Below are 23,297 nucleotides of genomic sequence, written 5' to 3'. Positions count from 1 at the left end.
TCCCCCAAGTCATCTGGCTGCATCCGGGTTCTTATGGTGTCCAGAGGTTAATGGTCTATGGGGCCTGTGTTCGAATCCCAGCTCCACCCCTGCTCCTGCTTACCTGCAGAGTGATTCTGAGTTTCTTTCTTTTCTTTTTTAAAATTTTATAAATGTCAATTTTTGTAGATATGGGGTCTGGCTAACAGGGTTGCCCAGGCTGGTCTCGAACTATGGGGTTCAAGTGATCCTCCTGCCTCGGCTTCCCAAAGTGCTGGGATTACAGGCATGAGCCACGTTGCCCAACCCATTTTGAATTTCTTAAGGACTCTGTGCCTCAGTTTCCCGATTTGTAAAACCAGTGATAGTATCACTGCCTTATAAGGTAGTTGCCAGGATTGAAGGAGTTAACATTTGCAGTGCCTGACAGATTGTTACTAGTTACTGATTGAAGGGCTGTTTTACTAACCAAATGTGGCTGGAGTAGGAGTTGGGTAAACATTTATTGAAGAATGTGCAAACACTGGCACTTGGAAACTGGGCTGTTAGGAAGGGGAGGAGGATTCCAGTCGCCCAGCCCTCCCACCCCAAACGCAACTGCTCCCAGCGCAGAGGAGGCCCCGGAGGCCTGGCAGCAGCAGGTCCTGGAGGCCTGGTCGGCGTGGGCGTTTTATTTCGAGACCAAGGGGATCCACTGCGGAGTCTCCGCTGCGCGCCACCTCGGGCTGCAGCGTGGGAGGAAGCGCGCTGCAAGACACCCCGCGGGGTGCAGGAGAGGACGGCGGCTCGGACTGTCCGGCAGCAGCGGGGACAGCGACAGGGGCGCGAGGTGGCCGGGACCCGGGCCGGGCGCGCCGGGCGGGGCGGTGCATGCAAATCTGCCAGGCGCCGGGGCGGGGCGCAGGAAGCCGGGGCGGGCTGGGTCTCCGCGCCCAGGAAAGCCCCGCGCGGTGCGGGCCAGGGAAGGGCCACCCAGGGGTCCCCCACTTCCCGCTCGGGCGCCCGGACGGCGAATGGAGCAGGGGCGCGCAGGTAGGATCCGGGGCCCTCGCGCGGATCGGGTTGCGAGGGTATCGCCCGGGCACGCCGGCTGAGGGCGTTCGGGAAGGGCTCGGCCGCCGGCGGGGACCCGGGCAGCGGGGACCGCGGGGACCACGGGGACCACCCCGACTCCGAGCGGGGCCCGAGCCCGCGACTCTCGGTGCGCGCGGAGCAGCGCCCGGTTCCGTCCTTGCCGCCGAAAGGCAGCGGAGGCGCGAGGCCGGGGGTAAGTGGACACCCAGCGCTCCCCAAAGCCGGTGCTGGCAGTGAGACCTCCGCCGGGACGGCCTGCGGGGGTGGGGGGCTTGGGGTTAGGCTGTCGGGGGCCACGCAGCACCTCTTCTCCGGGCAGTGGCGCCCTGCCCCGCGCTCAGGAAGTCAGTGAGGACTTCGGAGACAGAAAGGGTGGGGAAAGTTCTGAGAACTGTAAATTTGAGTAATAGGTCAGTGAATCGGAGCAGTCTCCGCCTCCGAATATCAGATGGACCCAATAATCGCGATCATTGACTGGGACTTGTTTTACTGAAAGGATGCCGAGTGAAACCTCCCACTAACTTCTCTGTGGCGGGTGCTGTGCGTCATGGCCATTGTACAGATGAGGTCACCGAGACCCCGGCCGCTTTAATAACTTGCCCCAAGGTGCCGCCCACTTGGGAGTCCGTGGGGTAGCAGGACCAGAGCCCAGGCAAGCCCACGCCAGATCCAGCTGCTCTCCATCTCTCAATCACGTTTGAGGAGCCCCCACATAACCAGAATCTCCGGGAGATTTGCTTAAAATGCAGATTCCCAGGTCCTTGCCCTGAGATTCAGATTCAGTAAACCCAGGAAGCTGATCTTTATTTTCTTTTTAAAAATTTATTTTATAGAGATGGTGTCTCACTATGTTGCCCAGGCTGGCCTAAGTGATCGTCCCACCTCGGCCTCCCAAAATGCTGGGATTACAGGTGTGAGCCACTGAGCCCTGATTTTTTTTTAAACAAAATCTGGATTTCTTAGAATTAAGCAAGATAGGGGACCGCTAGTTTTTCTGCTTCTGGGGTTCAAGGAATTCCCCCAGGCCAGCGCTAACCCTGCTCCAGTTCTAGTCTTTCCCCTTCCCCAGCCCTCTGGGAGGCATGACCCACTGCACTTCCCTGCCCCCAGTGGACTATGAGGAGCCCAAGGCATTTGCTGGGACCTCAGTGCCTTTATCAAAATCCCAAAGTCCAATGGGGAAACAGGCTCAGGTGTAAGTTTGGCCAGGGTGTCCTGCACATTAGGGCATTCCAGGGTCCTGCAGGGGTTTCTCAGAACTCAGCTAGCCCAGCCCATGAATGGGAGGTGACCCGCTAAGCCACTCATTCACTCACTAGCAATCATTCAGCTCCTGCAGGGCCCTGGGTGGTGTTCTGGGCACTGGTGCTTGCCTCAAGGAGCACCCCCTCTGCAGGAAGACAGATGTGAGTGTGGGGGCTGGGAGGGTGCGGATGCGCCAGCGGCTGCAGGACCACAAGCCAGAGGGGATCAGCTCTTCACAGGGCACTGGGCCAGCTTCCCAGCACCGGGGGACCCTGAGCTAGCCTTGTAAGTGGAGCAGGGGAGTCTGGCAGGTGGAGGATGGGAGGTAAAGGGAGGCACAGAGTGGGCAGAGGCTGGGAGGTGTGAAAGGACACTGTGTACAGAACCTAGGGAGTAAGGAGAAGCCATAGATTGATGGAAAGGTGGGCTGGGCTGCATTGTGGAAGGCCTTGAATGCCATGCCAAGGAGCTTGGGCCAGTGTATTTTACCTTGGCTTGAGTTGTAAAAGCAACAATGCAGATTCCTGGGCCCCACCCTGGGCCTCTGGATCTGAATCTGGAGGCATTGGGAAGGCAGCAGGGAGGAAAACCTGCAGTCACTCCAGTTACAACACATCCAGTTACCAGCAGGTCTGAGATAACCTAAGGGTTTCCAAATGCTGGGAAGTGACTCAATGACGGATATGTTTAATACAATACAATCCCAGGTTGCAAAATGCCCAGGGCATGGGTGGGGATGTTCAGTTTTCTAATGCTCCCAGTTCAAAAAGGAGCTGAAATGAATTGTCAAAGAAGTGAGAAGAAGCCGGGCACAGTGACTCACACCTGTAATCCCAGCACTTTAGGAGGCTGAGGAGAGAGGATCGCTTGAACCCAGGAGTTTTAGACCAGCCTGGGCAACATAGTGAGACCCTGTTCCTACAAAAAAAGTTTAAAAACTTAGCCAGGCATGGTAGCAGGTGCCTCTAGCCCCAGCTATTTGGGAGGCTGAGGTAGGAGGATGGCTTGAGCCCAGGTGGTCAAGGCTGCAGTGAACTATAATCGTGCCACTGCACTGTAGCCTGGGTGACAGAGCGAGACCCTGTCTCAAAATAAACAAATACATAAATACATGAGAAGAACCTTTTCTACCTCCCCCATCTCCCTGCCCTCTTCCACCCCATCTGGGAGGATGGAGGAGAGCGTTTGGGATTAGATGCCCCACCTCTTGACTGCCCTCACTGGTACCTGGGAATGAGGCCAGGACAGAAGCCGCCTAGGCACTGTGCTTCCTCACATTTGTAAAAGTGAACTTTCTTGAGGGTTGATGACATGTTTTATAAGCTATTTCACACAATGTCCAACACCCAGTGGGTCCACAATCAATGTATATGTCTGTTGTTACCTGTCAAGACGTATAGCTGGGGAGTGACAGTATGGACTTGAGCCAGATCACCCAGTGCAAATGCTGGCTTTGCTGCTTACTGTTTAACTGACTTCCCAGAGCCTCAGTTTTTGCATTTATGAGATTATAGTGACTATGCCATTGTAGTGATTACTAAATGAGTTAATATATGTCAAGCATACAAAACAGTACCTGGTACTATGTATTTGTTAAATGAATAATGAATACCTTTTTTTGTTTTTTTTTTTTAGAGCCATGGTCCCTCTCTATTTCCCGGGCTGGAGCACAGTGGCACAATCATAGCTCACTGTAGCATCCAATACCTGGGTTCAAGTAATCCTTCCACCTCAGCCTCCTGAGTAGCTGGGACTACAGGTGTGTGCCACCATGCCTGGCTAATTGTTTTTATATTTTTAGAGACAGGATCTTGCTATGTTGCCTAGGCTAGTCTTGAACTGCTGGTCTCAAGCAATCCTCCTGCCTCAGCCTCCTAAAGTGTTGGGTTTATAGATGCGAGCAAACGTGCCTGGCCTAAATGAATAAATCTTTATTGTTGCCTCCTTTGAGCTTTATTGGTTGGGATTTAGTCTACTCATTTTGCAGGTGAGAACTGAGACCCGGAGATGAATGCAGTAGCCTTGCCTCAGGCCCACATCTGAGGGACAGACTCCATCCTACTTTTCTTCCCATGTATTCTTTCCTGCTTGTACCAGTTGGCTGGGGTGACCAAGAAAGACATTTCTGAGTATTCCTCCTGGCTGGCACAGCGGAGACATGCCCAGCCACGTTTAGCTAGACTTACCATGGCTGCGCTAGAAGAGAGATCAGGAGCTTGCCTGGAGGTTGCACAGACTTGCCCTTGGTGAATGTGGATCGGAGTGCCCCAGCAGAGGCGTGAGGTCCTACAGAGGCTGGGGGATCCACTCTCAGACCGGGTGCATCACCATTATTTTATGATATCCAGCAAATTGCTCTGCGTCTCTGAGCTTGAGGCAGAGAGAAGGGCCTGAGCTTGAAGAGGGGGTCCCAGGTTTAATCGGAGCTGGCTACTTCTCAGCTCTCCAGTGTGTAATCTGGAGGAAGTTGTTTAACCTCTCTGAGCCTCCCTTTGTTTGTCATGGGTATTTGCAGGGACAGCATTCATGAGATAGTTTGTATAGACATTTTGCCCTTGGAAGGGGCTCAGTGATTGCTGTTTTTCTCTGCATTTTGGACCGAGTCCCTTCTGCATATCCAGCACCTGGCTTCCTCCTGCATTTCTTCCTCAGGAATTTATTGACCACCTATATGTGCCAGAGCATTGGACCAAGTCCTTTGCTCTCCTGGGGTTTAGATTCTAGTTGAGCATACAGGCAATGTACAACCAATACATATGTACAGATCGGCAGCTTTATCTGTTATTCTGAAATCCACGATTTCTGAAAACCGAAAGTTTTTCATAACTCATTTTGAAGCTAAACTTGAGGCTTTTTAGAGTCTTTATCCTCTTTGGTGTGATGCTCAGATGTCTTTCTGCAGAGATATTAGTGCAATTGATTGTTGGGTGCTTTCCCGCCCTGCATGATGGCCACATCGGTGGGTATTTTATACAAGGTGACCTTTCTACAGCCTGAGTCATTCTGAATTCTGAACTATGTCTGGCCCCCAGGATTTTACAGGAGAGAACATGGACCTGCAATATCCTATCAGGTGGAGACTGTGCTAGGAAGGAAAGCAAAGCTGGGTGCAAGTGGAATCAGGGAGGGCTTCGCTAAGGAGGTGACATTTGAGAGGGATAAGGAAGAGAGGGCCAGGTGGAGGGACTCACAGACGACGGAAGACTGCACTTCCTGACTGGCCTGTGCTTACCCCTCATTCTGCATGCACAGTTCTGTCTAAATGCATCCGTTCTTGCCTTTCCAAGAAGTACTGATGTCTCTTAGGTTTCAGGTCTGGCTCTGACTGACTCATTCTCTCTTTAGGTACCCCCACAGGCCTCCTCACCTCCTCTCAGTTGCTTAAGAAATCTGAGGTCTGCGCTAAAGCCAGCCTGGGTGCTGTAACCTCTCTGCTGAGGATGGTCCCCAGCTGGGCTTGCATCTGGAGATGGAGGGAGTGGGTCCTGGGAGGGGAAGAGGAGCCGTGGGGCCTTCCAAGGGTTTGGTGGAATTGAGTTCCTAGTGGGGAGGGGCTGTGTTCTGGGTCTTAGAGCCTCTAGCCTGCAAAGCAAAGTTGAACGTAACACGCGCTCACATATCTCGAGTGCCAGCCCGGGGCTAGGTCCTTAACGCTTGCTTAGCCAATGTGCCAGGGGCTGGGGACACGGGAATGAGTGACCCAGAAATGAGGGCCCTCATCGAGCTGAAAGCATTCTGGGCTTGGTGACTTTGAGGAAGTGGCTTTTGAACTGAGACCTGAAGTGTGGATATCTGGGGAAAGAGTGATCCTGGCAGTGGGAACAGAGAGTGCAAAGGCCCAGAGGCACGAATGAGCTTGGTATGTTTGACCCACAGCAAGGAAGCTGGTGTGGTTGGATGGAACCAAGCAAGAAAGAGGTCTAGGAACAGAGACCAGGGAGGGAGCTGGGGCCATTTAACTTGTGTAATAACCCTACCAGATAGGAGCTACTCTCATGCAAATGTTACAGATGAAGTAACAGAGGCACAGAGAGGTTCAGTGGCTTGTCCAGGGTCACACACCTGAAGGTGGCAGAGCAGGGCTGTGAACCTAGAAGCTCCAGAGTCCTCAGTCCTCACCATGGTGTTTAAACACAGTAAAATCTATGCGTGAGTGCTGAAGACACACCTGCCATTTAGATCAATCTACTTTTTTACATTGTCGGTGTACTCCCTGCCATCCATCTGCCCAGCAATACTGTGAATGTGGGCAGCACAGGACTGGTTCCTCCAAGCCCCATTTTACAGACAGTCCAATCATTTTACATATTATTTTATGAATGAGCACCTTCCTCAGTGTCTCAGACCAGGGGTCCCCACACAGCAGGGCCACACAGCAGGAGGTGAGTGGTGGGTGAGTGAGCGAAGTTTTATCTGCATTTACAGCTGCTCCCCGTCGCTCGCTTTGCCACCCAAGCTCGGCCACCTGTCAGGTCAGCTGAGGCATTAGATGATTCTCACAGGAGCACGAACCCTTTTGTGAACTGCACATGTGAGGGATCTGGGTTGCGTACTTTTTCTTTTTTTTTTTTAAGACGGAGTTTCACTCTTGTAGCCCAGACTGGAGTGCAATGGTGCGATCTTGGCTCACTGCAATCTCTGCCTCCCCATGTTCAAGTGATTCTCCTGCCTCAGTCTAGTAGCTGGAATTACAGGCCTGTGCTATCACACCCAGTTAATTTTTGTATTTTTAGTAGAGACAGGGTTTCACCATTGGCCAGGCTGGTGTCGAACTCCTGGCCTCAGGTGATCCACCTGCCTCAGTCTCCCAAAGTGCTGGGATTACAGGCAAGAGCCACTGCATGCGGCCCTGGATGCGTGCTTCTTATGAGAATCTAATGCCTGATGATCTGTCACTGTCTCCCATCGCCCTTGGATGGGACCATCTAATTGCAGGAAAATAAGCTCAGGGCTCCCACTGATTCTGCATTATGGTGAGTTGTATAATTATTTCATTATATGTTACAATATAATAATAATAGAAATAAAGTACATAATACATGTAATGTGCTTGAATCATCCCGAAGCCATGGCCCCAACGACGGCCTCTGGCAGTGGAGGCTGGAGTCCACATCATGCTCTGTGCTGGGTGCAGGAATGGAGATGAGTGGGTGTCCTGCTCATTTCCCTGGGGAGGAACCTGAGGCTCAGGCTAGAGACTTACCTGGGTGACACGGCTCCTAAGTGGCAGAGTCCAGATTCAAACCCAGGGCTGTGGACCCAGAAGCCTGCGCATTTAACCACGGTTCTGAGCTACCCAGCCCAAAGAGGAGAGTTTAAAAGGATTACATTTCTTGGTTGGAAATCAGCGAGCATAGTCACCCAGAACCATTTTTGAAAAACTCAGAGAAGGCCTTATGTTTTCCTGAAGCGGCCAGGGAAGTATTCTGCCTTTTCAAAAGAGAAGACTGAATTCTAGGGAGGAGAGGCACCAGTTCTCTGGGCTGGGCAGGTCTCCAAGCTGGCAGGGCCACAGCCTCCCGATGGTCTTGCCTCTAGCGTATTTCTTCCAGAAGCCACATTTCCACAGGTGGGCAGCTCTAACTGGGAGAAAATCTTCTTGAGATTTAGCCAAATCAGCTTTCTTTTTTCTTTTTCTTTTTTTTTTTGAGATGGAGTCTCACTCTGCTGCCCAGGCTGGAGTGCAGTGGCGCAATCTCGGCTCCCTGCAACCTCTGCCTCCCGGGTTCAAGCGATTCTCCTGCCTCAGCCTCCCGAGTAGCTGGGATTTCAGGCACACACCACCACGCCTGGCTAATTTTTGTATTTTTAGTAGCAATGGGGTTTCACCATGCTGGCCAGATTGGTCTCAAACTCCTGACCTAGGGTGATCCGCCCACCTCGGCCTCCCAAAGTGCTGGTATTACAGGTGTGAGCCACCGTGCCCAGCCCAAATTAGCTTTCTAGGACCTTCCACTTTCTGAGTCTGTTTCTGCCTCTTGGAGGTAGTGACCATCTCCCTCCAAACTCGGATATTTCTCTTATTCAGATTACACAACTGTAGTTATTTCAGGCATTCTCCCTGACTCAGGGAGTTTGGCCTGGCTTTGGACATGAGTCAATTGGTTGGAGTCCCACACAAAGACTGTTTGGTCAGAGAGGAAGGAGACTATCACCTCCTTGGATCTAGAGCTTATACTTCTGTCGATGCAACCTGGAATCATACTGTGTAGCAGCCATATCCCACTTGGAGTGCATATTGGGCTTGTCAGCTAAAATCTCCATGTTTTTCTTCTATATGAGCTGCTGTTAATCCAAGTTTCTTCTATTCTGAGAGTCCTTGTCTGAAGCTAAGAGGTTCCAGTTTTTCATGCTCTCTAATAAATCTACTTCAGGCTAAAAGGCTATCATTTTTTCTTTGAGTACTGCTTTGGTTTCATTCCACAACTTGTTACACAATGTTATTCACTGCCCAGTTTAGAATTTCCCTTTTGGTTCCCATTTTAAGACTTATTTAATTATATGCTTTTTAAATTTTTGAGACAGATAGAATTTTTTAAGTTATCTTTTTATTGTTGATTTCTAAATTTGGTCATCATGGTTGTTGTGGTCAATATATGTGGTTTCTATAATATCAGTGGTAGAGAATTTGCTGAGATCTTTATAGGATTTTCTGGTCATTTTTTTCCTCTTGTGTTTGAAAAGGATGTATATTTTCTGTTGGGTATAAGGTTCTAGAAATGTATCTATTTGTTATGTTATGTTTGTTATCTCTATTTGTTATGTTACTATGTATTTGTTATGTTACTATGTATTTTTTTACCTGATTTACCTCTCACCGTAATACAATTACAATTCACCGTAATACAATTACAATTCACCATAATAGAGGATTTGTTAATTTCTCCTTTTGAGTCTGTCAGTTTTTTGCTTTATTTTTGAAGCTATGTTGTTAAGTGCATAGCCATATGAATAGAATACGGGTTCAGGATTTTTATACCTTTTTGGTGAATTGTTCCATTTTTCTGAGATAGGATCTCACTCTGTTGCCCAGGCTGGAGTGCAGTGGTGTGATCATGGCTCACTGCCGCCTCAGCCTCCCCAGGCACAGGTGTGCCTCCCACCTCAGCTTCCCGAGTAACTGGGACTACAAATGTGCACTGCCACGCCCAGCTAATTTTTGTATTTTTTGTAGAGATGGGATTTCGCTATGTTTCCTGGGCCAGTCTCAAACTCCTAGGTTCAAGCAATCTGCCTTCCTCAGCCTCCCAAAGTGCTGGGATTACAGGCATGAGCCACCGCAGCTGACTGAATTGCTCCTTTAATCAGTACAAAAGAGCCAACTTCCAGCCTGGGTAGCATAGTGAGACTCCCATCTCTACCAAAAAATAAAAATTAGGTGGGTGTGGTGGCGTGCACCTGTAGTTCCAGCTATTTGGGAGGCCGAGGTGGGAGAATCACTTGAGACTAGGAATTCAAGGCCACAGTGAGCTATGATTGCTCCACTGCACTCCAGTCTAGGTGACAGAGTGAGATATTCTCAAAAAAACAAAAACAAAAAAGCCATCCACCTTCTCTCTTCTAATACTTACTCAAGACGTCATTGTCATGAATTCTATTTTATTGACGTCAGTACTCCTGTACTAATAAGCCAGATGAGTTAAAAAACAACAGCAGCAGCAAAGCTTGCGTTGACGTCTCTGCTCTGTAACTATAATCTTGGGCAAGTCATTTTCTTGGTTTGGGCTTCAATTTCTTCATCCATAAAATGGGAATATGACCTGTCCTGCCTTTCCCTCTGAGTTTTTATTTATTTATTTTTTTGGTGGGGGGGTGGTTATAGGCACAGGATGGGGGCATGGCAGGCCAGGGTGGTCTTGGGAAATGCAGCATTTGAGCAGGAAATGCCTGTCATCACCTAGGTCCATGGGGGTGGAACCCTAGCCAGGGACCACGCCCTCCTCCTTGTAGCCCTTCCCTTCTACCCTTCTACATTATTTAAAGGGACCACACTCTCCCTTCCCAGCACTACTCCCATACCAGTCCCAGCAATTCGTGAGGCTGAGGCAGGAGGATCGCTTGAGCCCAGGAGGTCACAGCTGCAGTGAGCTATGATGGTGCCATTGTACTCCAGCCTGGGCAACAGAGCAAGATTTTCCATCTGAAAAAAAAAAACAAAAAATCAGGGTAACACACATAAAAATATAAATTTCTAACTTCTTTTGAAAAATCAAAAGATCTAGCAACATGCAAGTCTTCATTTTCATGTGGCAAAAAAGTAGCTGTTCTTTATCACAGGGGGCTGTGTTTTCCACTTGTCTCGCCTCTACTCCTTAGGTCATACGACTGTGTCCCTGTAGGTATCTGAGTTTACTCCAGAAGAGGTGGCTCTGTGGCCTTGGGGGAGGTGGCTGTGGGCTGCAGGCCAGAGACAGAGAAGTAGAGGGTTGGTGTTGGGACTGAGGTATCATCGGGAGTGGATTAAGGGGCCACTGGGATCCCACCTACCCTGAGGGTTGGTGGTTCTGAGATCTTTCCTGTCCACCCAACAGCCTAGATGGCAGCCTCTGCCCTCTCCCTTCCTTCTTGTTCTTGTCTGTTTTCTTTTTTTTTTTTTTTTGAGATGGAGTCTTGCCCTGTCACTCAGGCTGGAGTGCAGTGGCATGATCTCAGCTCACTGCAACTTCTGTTCAAGTGATTCTTCTCCTGCCTCAGCCTCTTGTCGTTTTCTTTACCTTTTTTTTTTTTTTTTTTTTTTTTTGAGACAGAGTCTTGCTCTGTCATCCAGGCTGGAGTGCAATGGCGCGATCTCAGCTCACTGTAACCTGTGCCTCCTGGGTTCAACCATTTCTCCTGCCTCAGCCTCCTGAGTAGCTGGGATTACAGGTGTGCGCCACCACGCCTGGCTGATTTTTGTTTTTTTAGTAGAGACGAGGTTTCAACATGTTGGTCAGACTGGTCTCAAACTGCTGACCTCGTGATCCACCCGCCTCGGCCTCCCAAAGTGCTAGGATTACAGGCGTGAGCCACCACACCTGGCTTTCTTTGCCTCTTTATCACAGCAGACGTGCAGACACGTGCACAGACAAGTGTAAAGCTTCATCCATTTTCACAAAATGAGTGCATGAATATGACCTAATCAAGCAGCAGTGCGTGGCAAGCCTCCCAGAAGGTTTTCTCCTGCCACTGCCAGGTCACAGCCCTGTCCTCCAAGGCCACCGTCCTGACTGCCAACTCCAAGATCAATTTATCTCCTTTATCTAAACAGAACCAAGCAGCATTGCTGTTTTGAGCCTGGCTTCCCTCACTCAGCTTGTGCCTGTGACATCCTGTGCGTGCTGTCGTGGCAGCTGTCATTTGCTCAAGGTCTCAGAGAGTTTTCTTGGTGCTCGGAGATGAGCCTTTGCCAACCACTCCACCAACACTGTCCCAGGTCTCTCCCACCCAGCCACGGCCTCTTCACCGCCTTGCAACCAGCCATGAAGCAAGTGATCTTATTCTCATTTCACAGATGAGGAGACTGAGGCTCTGAGTGGACCCCAGCCTGCCACAGTCTCCCACCCAGTCAGACTGGAGCCTGCACTTAGGCCCAGAGTTATGCTTCTGTGTCTCAGATGCTTGGGGGTCCCTGCCCACAAAGGTGGCCCCCATGTCAGTGTGTTCCCACCCATCCAGAAATGGTATGGGTTGAGACAACAGGAAGAGCTCCATGGGTAGCCCCCACCCACCGCCTTCCATATGCCAGTCTGCAAGCAGAAAATGAACAGGAAGCTCTTACCTGTGCCCATGTCTTGTCCTGGCTTTGGGTTTGCCCAGGGGGCAAAGTCCTGGTCATTGTTGAGACAAGTTCACTGCTGCTGAGGGCCGAGCAAATGGTGACAAAGGCCAGATTCTGAATTCCTGCCTGGTTACTTCCTGCTCCGTCACCGTCACCGTCACCTCGGGCAACTTCTGAACCCCCCTCAGCCTCATTCCTCCCTCTGTGCTTGCAGGGAGAGTGTTTGACTATATCTTCCATAGTGAGCTTTCCAGGAGAAGCAAAAAGAGTGGTGTATAAAAAAGCGGGTTTATGACTGCTTCTGTGCCAGGCACTGTGCTGTGGACTCCAGAGCCAAAGGCCTGGGTTCAAATCCCAGCCCACTCACTAGCTGTGCATACTTAGGCAGGTTCCTGACCCTCTCTGGGCCTCGGCTTCTCCATCTCTGCAATGGAGATGATATTAATTGCATCTGCAATGCTCCTTGGATTGGGTTCATGGTTAAGTGAGTGAGTGAGGCTCAAGGGCTTCTTCTTTTTTTAGAGATAGGGTCTCACTCTGTTGCCCAGGCTGGAGTGCAGTGGCATGATCACAGTTCACTGCAGCTGCGACCTCCTGGGCTCAAGCCATCCTCCTGCCTCATCTCCCTTAGTAGCTGGGACTACAGGCATGTGCCACCATGCCTGGCAATTTTTTTGTATTTTTGGTAGAGACAGGGTCTTGCCATGTTACCCAGGCTGGTCTCGAACTCCTGGACTCAAGCGATCTACCTGCCTCAGCCTCCCAAATTGCTGGGATTACAGGTAGGAGCCACCACGCCCAGCCTTCAAGTGCTTTTTTGTTAGTAAGACTGGTACAACCAACGCCAAGGCTGATGAGCAAAGTTGCACCCAGTTGGGGAGGGGCTAAACCAAGGGCAGAAGGGCCCAGGGCATGGCCTTTCATGGCTGAAGGAAGCGGGGACACACGGCCAGTCGCAGTGACCTCTGCAGACCTCAGGAAGGAGGCCAGCTAGGAGCCATAGCTGTCACTGAGACAGTCAAAATCTAATCAGCACCCTGGCGCCAGAGGCCATTGTCCGCTGCTCAGGACAGTGAGTGATAGTCGATAACTAGCTCTCTGGAGGTCAGGGCCCCGAGGTGGCTGAGATCTGTGCCTGCATTAGGACATTTAAGGGGACTCCAAGCCAGGATTTGCTAGCATTTGCCCAGCAGGGAGAGGTGGAAAATTGGGGATGACCAACCAGGCCTCCCTGCTCACGGCCAGGAGAATTCATCCGGTCCTTCTTCCATTCAGCAAATATTCATGGAGCACCTGCTGTGTGCCAGGCACCATGCTAAGCTCTGGGGAGATGGCTGTGAGTGGGATCGACACTGGCCTTGTGTGAGCTGGCCTTGCAGTAGGGGATATGAGCACCAAACACATAACGCCCGAGTGTGCAATATGCCGCAAAGAGTGCAGAGAAATAAAGCAAGATAATGGGTTGCAGAAAGATGGAGGCCAGGCTGGCTGCTGCTCCTGAGCAGGTGGCTTCTGGACACAGTTTCCTCAGGCTCTGTCTCCTCCTTTGGGCCTCTGGAATCTTCTGAAGACAGGCCTGGCTTCCAGGATCCCGGATGGAGTTGCCTGTTGACTGTGTGGACTCAAAGTGTCCAGAGTGCGCCGGAGCGCGTGGTCTTCCCCAGCAAATCTGCTTCTCTTCTCAGCTCTCCATTGTGGGAAGGGTCCCTGGGGTCCTCCCCACCACCCCAGCCCAAGGCCACTTTCCCTCTGTCCCCGCTCTCCCCGCCCTGCTTTCCCTGCCAAGCACCACCAAGTCCCTGCTGCCTCCCCCTCCCAAACAGGCTCAAACCTGCCCCCTCTTTGCCAGCTCTCATTTCAGCCCGCTCCTCTCCTGCTTAATAGCCTTCACTGGCTCCCCACTGCCCTAGAGACAGAGTTTGAGTCTACTGCCATGGCTTGGCAGACGGTGTTGTCCCTGGCCTGCCAACCTTCCAGCTGCCATCCCAGCCACTCCTTCTCCCCCTTGCTCCAGCCAAGGGCCCCACTTGTAGGGTGGGAAGTGGGCCATGCCCTCCCTCCTGCCTGCCTATTCACTCGGTCTTCCCTCATTCCCTCCCTCACCCCGCCCTCTCATAAGAACCTTCAGAATCTGCCAGACACAGTGGCTCACGCCTGTAATCCCAGCACTTTGGGAGGCTGAGGCGGGTGGATCACCTGAGGTCAGGAGTTCGAGACCAGCCTGGCCAACATGGCAAAACCCTGTGTCTACTAAAAATACAAGAAAATTAGCTGGGCGTGGTCGTCGGCACCTGTAGTCCCAGCTACTCGGGAGGCTGAGGCAGGAGAACTACTTGAACCTGGGAGACAGAGGTTGCAGTCAACTGAGATCCCACCATTGCACTCCAGCCTGGACTACAGAGTGAGACTCTATCTCAAAAAAAAAAAAAAAAAGAACCTTCAGAATCTGTAAAATGGGTTTAATAATTATACTTATCTCATAGAGAGGGCTTAAAGCACCTAGGCCAGTGTCTGGCACCAAGGAAACACTGTATACCTGTTAAAATAAGAATAAAAGAAAATACCCATGATCATGTATTGAGTGCCTGCTGTATGCAGGATGTCGGGCCCCTCCCCGGAGAACTCTGGTGCGTCCCCGATAAAGAAACCTGACCCTCTAGGATGAGGGAGGGTCTTCCCTGAGGATCTGCTAACAGCCTCCTCTGCTAATCTGAAGTCCTGCAGCTTGCCCAGCAGGCTGGCTTCTCACACAGGCTCCCCCACAGGCCGCCATCTTGGAAAAGGCCAATGGCTGTGGAATCATTCTTGACTCCTATTAGCCTTCCTGTTCTCTCTCCCACCCCACAGCATCCATCCTGTCAGCAAATCCTGTGGGCTCTATCTTCAACACAGATCTAGAATTCAGCCCCTTCTCAATCTCCCCATCCCCGCAGCCTGGTGTGAGCCCTGGCACCTCTCTCTGGGGCCAGTGTGGTAGCCTCCTCACTGGTACCCACTTCTACCTGTGCCCCCACCACCCAAGCAAGAGAGGTCTTTTTTAAAGTCTCATCATGTCACTTCTTTGCTCAAAACGCTCCAGTAACTTTTTCCTTGCTCAAATATTTGTTAAAAAAAGAAAGGAATGAATGAATGAATGAATGAATGGCCTGTTCGCATTTGTAATAGCCAGCACATAGGAAGTGCTTGGAAAACACCCACAGCAAGAATAAATGAGGAGATGGCTGTATGCGGCATCTCATGCCTGTAGCATGTTGGAAGGCCGAGGCAGGACGTTTGCTTGAGGCCAGGAGTTTGAGGTTGCAGTGAGCTATGATTGTGCCATAGCACTCCAGCCTGGGCCACAGAGAGAGATCCCATCTCTACAAAAATTTAAAAATTATCCAAGCATGGTGGTGTGTGCCTGTAGTCCCAGCTACTTGAGAGGCTAAGGCAGGCGGATCACCTGAGCCCAGGAGTTCAAGGCTGCAGTGAGCCATGATGGTGCTACTGCATTCTAGCCACAGAACGAGACCCTGTCTCTAAAACAAGAAAGAGAAGGAGAATAAATGAGGTACTTGAGCAAGTGGGTGAGGATGGGTGAGCCACAGCAGGCCCACAGGGAGGCTGATGGGTGCTGTTGGTGGAGGGGGCTGATTTGTGTTCCTGGTGGCTGCAGAGCCAGTCTGTTGCCTCCCCTTCCTCCCACTGGCTGGGGTGGGGACGGAGCCAACCAGGCAGAGCTCGGGCCATTCTGGGGCCCTGGCCTGGCCTGCCTTACCATCCCAGTGGGGCCACTTACATGGCTGCTGGTTCTGGAAACCCCAGTTATAGGAAGGTTGCTGTCCCAGGAAGAAGTGCATGCCTAGCTTCCTGCCAGCCCAGCCCAGCCCAGCCGTCCCAGAAGCCAGAGGAAGCTCTGGGCTGGTTTCTTATAAGTAGCATGACTAACTGATTGCGCCACAGGAGCTGAGGTTTCAGGCCAGTTTCTGTCGTGGAGTTTCAGGGGTCAGCGGCTCCAAAGCCCCCGGCCCCCGCCCGAGGCCCCTGCTGTCCCTGGATTCCTCTCCACATGCTGCCTGTCACAGAGCTGCTTGCATCCTGTCTGCAGAACCAGCCGTTCCTCCAAACCAGGTTTCCTGCCCAGAGGGAAGAAGAGCAGAAGGCCTGTACTGCCCCCTGCACGCCCCCACTCCTCTGCCCCCCGCCCCCAACCCGCTGTGGGTTCCGGAAGAGTCCTGCTGGGTCGCTTCCAGGCTGCTGCTGGCTTCTGACATTTCTAGGCTTAATCACTTAATCTCCCCCCGAGTTTTTTAAAAAAGTGAGTCAAGTGTGTTCTCCTGCTGTTTTCCCAGGCCCATGCTTCTGCTCACTTCCTGGCTGGGGCCTTCACTGACTTTGCTGATTCCTAACTCTGTGACCTTGTCCTTGTCACTTGCTGTCTCTGGGGCTCAGGCCAAAGGGTCTCAGGCCAGTGGGGCTCCCCGGACAAAGTTCCAGGGTTTGGGGGACTGCATTTCAAGGGTCAGCAAGCACAGTCCTTAAACACATGGATTCTGGAGTGACAATGCCTAGGTTATGGCTCTGTGACCACCAGCAAGTGCTCTAGCCTTTTTATGCCTCAGTCTTCTCATCTATAAAATGGGAACATTAATGGCACCTACCTCATAGGGTCGTTGGGAGAACCAAATTGATTAATATATTGTAAGTACTTAGAACAGGGCCAGGCACAAAATAAGTACTGCATATACAGTTAACTATGGACAAAAGCTTGGGACCTGGTTCATGTTTAAAAATGATTATTGAGGCCAGGTGCGGTGGCTCATGCCTGTAATCCCAGCACTATGGGAGGCCGAGGTGGGTGGATCAGGGAGTCAAGAGATCGAGACCATCCTGGTCAACATGGTGAAACTCCATTTCTACTAAAAATACAAAAATTAGCCGGGCATGGTGGTGTGCTCCTGTAGTCCCAGCTACTCAGGAGGCTGAGGCAGGAGAATCACTTGAACCCAGACGGAGGTTGCAGTGAGCTGATATCGCGCCACTGCACTCCAGACTGGTGACAGAGCTAGACTCCATCTCAAAAAAAAAAAAAAAAAAAAAAGATTATTGAATTTATTATTGCTGACATTTCTTTTTTTTTTTTTTTGGAGACAGAACTTTGTTCTGTTGCCCAGGCTGGAGTGCAATGGTGTGATCTCGACTCATTGCAATCTCTGCCTCCTGGGTTCAAGCGATTCTCCTGCCTCAGCCTCTCAGCCTCCCGAGTAGCTGGGAATACAGGCACCCACCATCATGCCCAGCTAATTTTTGTATTTTTGTAGAGACAGGGTTTCACCATGTTGGTGAACTCCTGACCTCAGGTGATCCACCTGCCTTGGCCTCCCAAAGTGCTGGGATTACAGGAGTGAGCCACTGTGCCCAGCCTATTATTGCTGAATTTTAACCATTCGTTCATTTAATATATGTTTATTGTACACATGCTATGCCTGTGTCAGGCACTGTTTTAGGCACTGGGGATAAAGCAGTGAGCAGAGCAGACATAAAGCTCTGCCCTCATGGGTCTTGTGGTCTCACAGAGGGAGGCAAACAATACATTTATAGACAAATACATAATTTAAATTTGAGGTTACCTATTATACTCCCAACTTTAAAAACTAGCAGTATATTGAGAGTGGCTATTTCACATCTGATGAAGGAATATGTCTTTTGTGAACCATTTATGTTCTTTGCCTATTTTTCTTAAAGGGGTGTTTGTCTTATTGATTTGTAAGAACTCTTCATATATTAAGGCCATTAACCATTCATAATGTGGATTGTTACCTTTTTCTAGGCTTTTGCTTGCTGATATAGTTTAGATGTCATCCTCTCTATATCTCTTGTTGATATGTGATCCCCAATGTTGGAGGTGGGTCCTGGTGGGAGATGTTGGGTCATGGGGGCGGGTCCCTCATGGTTTGGGGCTGTTCTTACCATAGTGAGTGAGTTCTCACAAGATCTGGTTGTTTAGAAGTGTGCGGCACCTCCTTCCTCTCTCCTGCTCTGGCTGTCACCATGTACACCTGCTCCTCTTTTGCCTCCCCCATGAATAAAAGCTCCCTGAGGCCTCCCCAGAAGCCAAGTAGATAGGGTGCTATGCTTCCTGTACAGCCTGCAGAGCCATAAGCCAATTAAACCTCTTTTCTTTGTAAATTACTTAGTCTCAGATATTTCTTTATAGCAATGCAAAAATGGACTAACACACTTGAGTTCTGTCTTTTTCTTATATTTTAATCTAGGCCAGACACAGTGGCTCATGCCTGTAATCCCAGCACTTTGGGAGGCCAAGGTGGGTGGATCACTTGAGGTCAGGAGTTTAAGACCAGCCTGGCCAACATGGGGAAACCCTGTCTCTACTAAAAACACAGAAAATTAGCTGGGTGTAGTGGCACACACCTGTAATTCCAGCTACTGGAGAGGCGGAGGCACAAGAATTGCTTGAACCTGGGAGGCGGAGGTTGCAGTGAGCCGACATCACGCCACTGCACTCCAGCCTGGGGAACAGAGCGAAACTCCGTCTCAAAAAAAAAAAAAAAAAAAAAAATCTAGGGAAGTTGAAGACATTTTTGCAATCAAAGCTATCTTTGCTATCTGCATCTTGAAATAAAATAAACATTCACACATGTAACCTCACTAATCTGATTAGAGATGGTGATAAGTACTGTGACAGAAATAAACAGGGTGCTGTGATAAGTCACAGGGAGGGCCCACATTAGATGAGGGGGGTCAGAGAAGGCTTCTAAAGTGTTTCTGGTGCAAATGCTTGGAGAAGGGAGAGCTGGGAGTGTATCCCAGGGCTCAGAGGCCTCTGCAGAAGAGGGAGAGGGGATAGGAGGGGAATGTTAGAGGGGTAAGCAGAAGCTAGATCGTCAGGGGACTTGGCTCTTTTCTTCATTTTCTTAAATTAAACTTTTTATTTTCAGATAATTAAAGATTTACACACAGTTGGAAGAAATCATACAGAAGCCGGGCGTGGTGGCTCATGCCTATAATCCCAGCACTTTGGGAGGCCGAGGCGGGCACATCACTTGAGGTCAGGAGTTCGAGACCAGCCTGGCCAATGTTATGAAACCCCGTCTCTACTAAAAATACAAAAATTAGCTGGGCATGGTGGTGCATGCCTGTAGTCCCAGCTACTGGGGAGGCTGAGGCAGGAGAATCACTTGAGCCTGGGAGGTGGAGGTTGCAGTGAGCCAAGATCACACCACTGCACTCTAGCCTGGGCAACAGAGTGAGACTCCATCTCAAAAAAAAAAAAAGACAAGAAAAAGAAAAAGAAATCGCAGAGAGACCCCTGCTTCTATGCTGTTCCCCCCAAGGGCAAGATTGTAGAAATCTGTAATACAGTATCACAGCTGGGATATTGACACTGATATAATCTACTGACCTTATTCGGATTTCCTGATTTACTTGTACTCATTTTTGTGTTTGCATACGCATGTGAGGTTTAGTGCTATGCAATTTTATCACTGCATGGGTTTGTGTATGCAGCCAGGATCCAGCACAGTTCTATCATCACAAGGATGGCTCAAATTCTCCTTTTATAGCCACATCCAGCTTCCTTCCTGACCCACCCCCTCAGCCCCTGGCAACCACTAATGTGTTTTCCATTTCCATAGTTATGTGATTTCAATTATGTTACATAAATGGAGTCACAGGGTGTGTACTCTGGGAACTGGCTTTTTTCACTCTAGGGCTTGGATTTTATTCTAAGTCAGAGATGCTTCTTTAATGAGCTGTGAAACCCTTGGGGATCTGTGGCCCCTGTGAAGAAGCCCTTTAGGAGCCAGGGGGCATTGGATGTGTGAGCTGGCCCTGGCCTCATTTCTGATTTTAAAATGGCTCTGGCTGTGATGTGGAGAAGAGGCAGGGTAAGCCTCATCTGCAGCAACTGCTAACTGCCCACATTACCCCAGACTTCTCAAAAATTTGCCACTCCCCTGCTCAAAGACCCTCAAAAGCTGCCCACTGCTTAGAGGACAGGCCTTTGACCTGAGGTCCTCACTTGGGCTTCAGGGATTCTGTGAACCCCTAAAATGGAATGCAGAATTAAGTGTATGCACATTGCCAGAAACAGGGTTTGGGGTTTGCATTAGATGCTCGATAGGTCATTGACCCCTAAAACACTAGGGACTCTGACTTCTAGACAGATAGTAGTTAAGAACCAAAGCTTTGGAGCTTGAGTGCTGGATTTAAGACCCATGACTGTCACAGCTGTGCAACCTCAGACAAATCACTCAGCCTTTCTGTGCCTTGGTTTCCTCATCTGAAAATGGAGAAAATAATATTACCTATTTCATAGAGTATTAAATGCATTCGTATATGTAAAAGGTGTAAAAGAAAACTTGGCATGTGGTAAACTCTGTGTGTTTAAGTGAATGGTGAGGCTGCCCAGTATAGGAGGGCAGAGCTTTCTAGGTAAAGACTTTTCTAGGCCTCCTGGGATTCTCAGGCCCTCTCTGTGTTGGTTGTTGTCATACATGACAGCAGTATTCCTTCCAAAGGGATGCCAAGTTGTGGTTGCACACTGCACTTAGATCCAGTTGATTGACAGCACTGTTCAATTCAACTATGTCCTTACTGATTTCTGCCTGCTGGATCTGTCAATTACCAAAAGAGTTGAAGTAATAGTAATAATACTATTATTATCCAGTAATAGTATTATTCAGAATAATCACAGATTTCTCTATTTCTCCTTGCTGCTCTCAGTTTTTGCCTTACATATTTTGACCCTTTATTGTTAGTTGTATACACATTAAGGATTGTTATTTACATCTTCTTGGAGAATTAACTCCTGAATCATTATATAGTGCCACTTTTTTTTAATTTAAAAATTTTATTTTTTATTTTTTGAGACAGGATCTTTCTCTGTTGCCCAGGCTGGAGTGCAGTGGCTCAATCTCAGCTCACTGCAAGCTCCGCCTCCCGGGTTCACGCCATTCTCCTGCCTCAGCCTCCTGAGCCTCACACAGCCCACTGCAGCCTTAACCTCCTGGGCTCATGTGATCCTCCTGTCTCAGCCTTCCCAGTAGCTGGGACTACAGGCATGTGTCACTTCTAAGAACTTTTCTTTAATTTACAATAGTATCAGTTTGTTCTCACGATGCTCTAAGGACATGCCCAAGACTGGGTAATTTATAAAGGGAAGAGGTTTGACTCACAGTTCTGCAGGGCTGGGGAGGCTTCAGGAAACTTATAATCATGGAGGAAAGGGAAGCAAAGACATCCTTTTTCACATGACGTCAGGAAGGAGAAGTGCCAAGAAAAGGGGGAGAAAGCCCTTTATAAAACCATCAGATCTCATGAGAACTCACTCACTATCATGAAAACAGCATGGGGGAACTGCACCCTTAATCTAATCACCTCCCATGAGGTCCTTCCCCCAACACCTGGGGATTACAATTCAAGATGAGATTTGGGTGGGGACACAGAGCCAGACCATATCACATTATTATTAATTTGTGCCTTCTCTCTTATTCTTTTGATTCGCCTAGGTAGAGATTTATCAATTTCATTGATCTTTTCAAATAACCAATTTTTGATTTCATTAATTTTCCTCGATTCATTTTCTATTTTTAATTTCAGTGATGTATGCTCCAATTTTGCATTTTTTTCTTCTGCTTGTTTTAGACATATATTGCTTCTCTGTTTCTAGTACTCTAGATGGAAACAGATTATTGATTTTAGAACTTTCTAAGATATACATTCAATAATATAAATTTCCCTCTAAACACTGCTTTTGCTACATCTCACAGATTTTGATAGGCTATATTTTCATTTTTATTTAGTTAAAAATATTTTTAATTTCTCTTGTGATTTCTTCTTTGATCCATATGTTATTCGGAAGTGTGTTTTTAAATCTCCAAATACTTGGGAATTTTCCGGCTTTCTTCCTGCTAGTGACTTCTAATTTGAATCCATTGTGGCCTAAGAGCATACTTTGTATGATTTCTAATGTTTTAAATCTCTTAAGGTTGTTTTATGTCCCAGAATGTGGTCTGTCTTGGTGATTATTCCACGTGAACTTGAGGAGAATGTATATTCTGCTGCTGTGAGATGTAACATTCTATAAATGGATACCTCTGTTAATATGACCTCAGGTGACTCATTTTTTTTTTTTTTTAAGTTGCTGCTTCACCATTGGCTTTTGGAGATTTTGCAGATGATAAAATCCCCAGGACTTTTCTGCTGCTCAGTCAGATTTTCTTATCCTACACTTGCGGAACTGTTGTTTGAAATTGACAAGCAGGATGGCCAGCACTACCCGGCTCATTTTATTTTATCTTTTTGGGTTCAGCCTGCAGTTTTAGGAGACGAGGTTGAAGGAACTGGTATACTGGAATCCACGGTGGGCTCAGAAGCAAACAAACGTGGGTTCTGATTCTAGCTCTGCCCTTTTACCAGCTGTGGGACCTGGTGGATGGGTTATTTGACCTCTCTGGCCTCAGTTTCCTTAGCTAGACAGTTGGGATAACAGCCTACCTTTCAGGATTCTTGTGTGGATTCGGTGAGGTAATACTTCTAAAGCGCCTAGCAAAGTGTCAAGTACAAGGTAAGTTGCTGGGCAAGCAGGGATTTTGTTTACACAAAGCCTTGACTCAACATAAGGAGGCTGTTTCCAATGGCTCTGCTTAACTGAGACCTGAGAGTGATTGCTCCATCTGTGGCGGGATACGGGCTGAAACTGCCGGCAACATGTCAGAGGTGGGGTGTTCGCAGGACATCCTTGTCCAGGATGGCAGTTGAGCTTGGCAGGTGACCCCTGAGACCCCTTCCAACTCCACCACTTCAGGAATCTCTTTTTTTTTTTCTGAGACAGAGACTCACTCTTTCACCCAGGCTGGAGTGCAGTGGCTCAATCTCAGCTCACTGCAAGCTCCGCCTCCCGGGTTCACGCCATTCTCCTGCCTCAGCCTCCTGAGTAGCTGGGACTACGCACCTGCCACCACACCCAGCTAATTTTTTGTATTTTTAGTACAGACTGGGTTTCACCATATTAGCCAGGATGGTCTCGATCTCCTGACCTCATGATCCACCCGCCTCGGCCTCCTGAAGTGCTGGGATTACAGGTGTGAGCCACCACGCCTGGCCAGGAGTCTCTTGATTTAGAATGGGAACTTGAAATCATCTCGTCTTGCCGTGTACTTGACCACGATAACCTGACACTTACCTTTTTAATTATTTTACTCACCATGACAGACAATTTAAAAAGGGACAGTTGTCCCAG

The 23,297-nt window shown here is 49.2% G+C and overlaps 1 protein-coding gene across 5 annotated transcripts in view; it reads left to right on the top strand.

Annotated features, from left to right (window-relative positions):
* Positions 1–594: 594 nt before the first annotated feature.
* IL4R (interleukin 4 receptor) overlaps positions 595–23,297 on the top strand; it is a 52,241-nt gene continuing 29,538 nt past the window's right edge. Inside the window, exon 1 of one of the 5 annotated variants that reach the window (XM_063612796.1) lies at positions 595–808. Coding sequence is in view for 2 of the 5 variants with exons in the window: in XM_063612794.1 (XP_063468864.1) it covers positions 850–1,011 (162 nt within the window). In the remaining 3 variants the exon portion in view is untranslated. Of the gene's footprint in view, positions 1,012–23,297 lie in introns of all 5 variants that reach the window. The other 4 variants (XM_063612794.1, XM_055232672.2, XM_063612795.1 and 1 more) reach the window with 4 other exon arrangements.

The sequence above is a fragment of the Symphalangus syndactylus genome, chromosome 11 (assembly GCF_028878055.3).
Source record: "Symphalangus syndactylus isolate Jambi chromosome 11, NHGRI_mSymSyn1-v2.1_pri, whole genome shotgun sequence".
NCBI lineage: Eukaryota > Metazoa > Chordata > Mammalia > Primates > Hylobatidae > Symphalangus > Symphalangus syndactylus.
The sequence above is the reverse complement of the archived record's forward strand: the minus strand, read 5'-3'. Positions and strand labels throughout refer to the sequence as shown.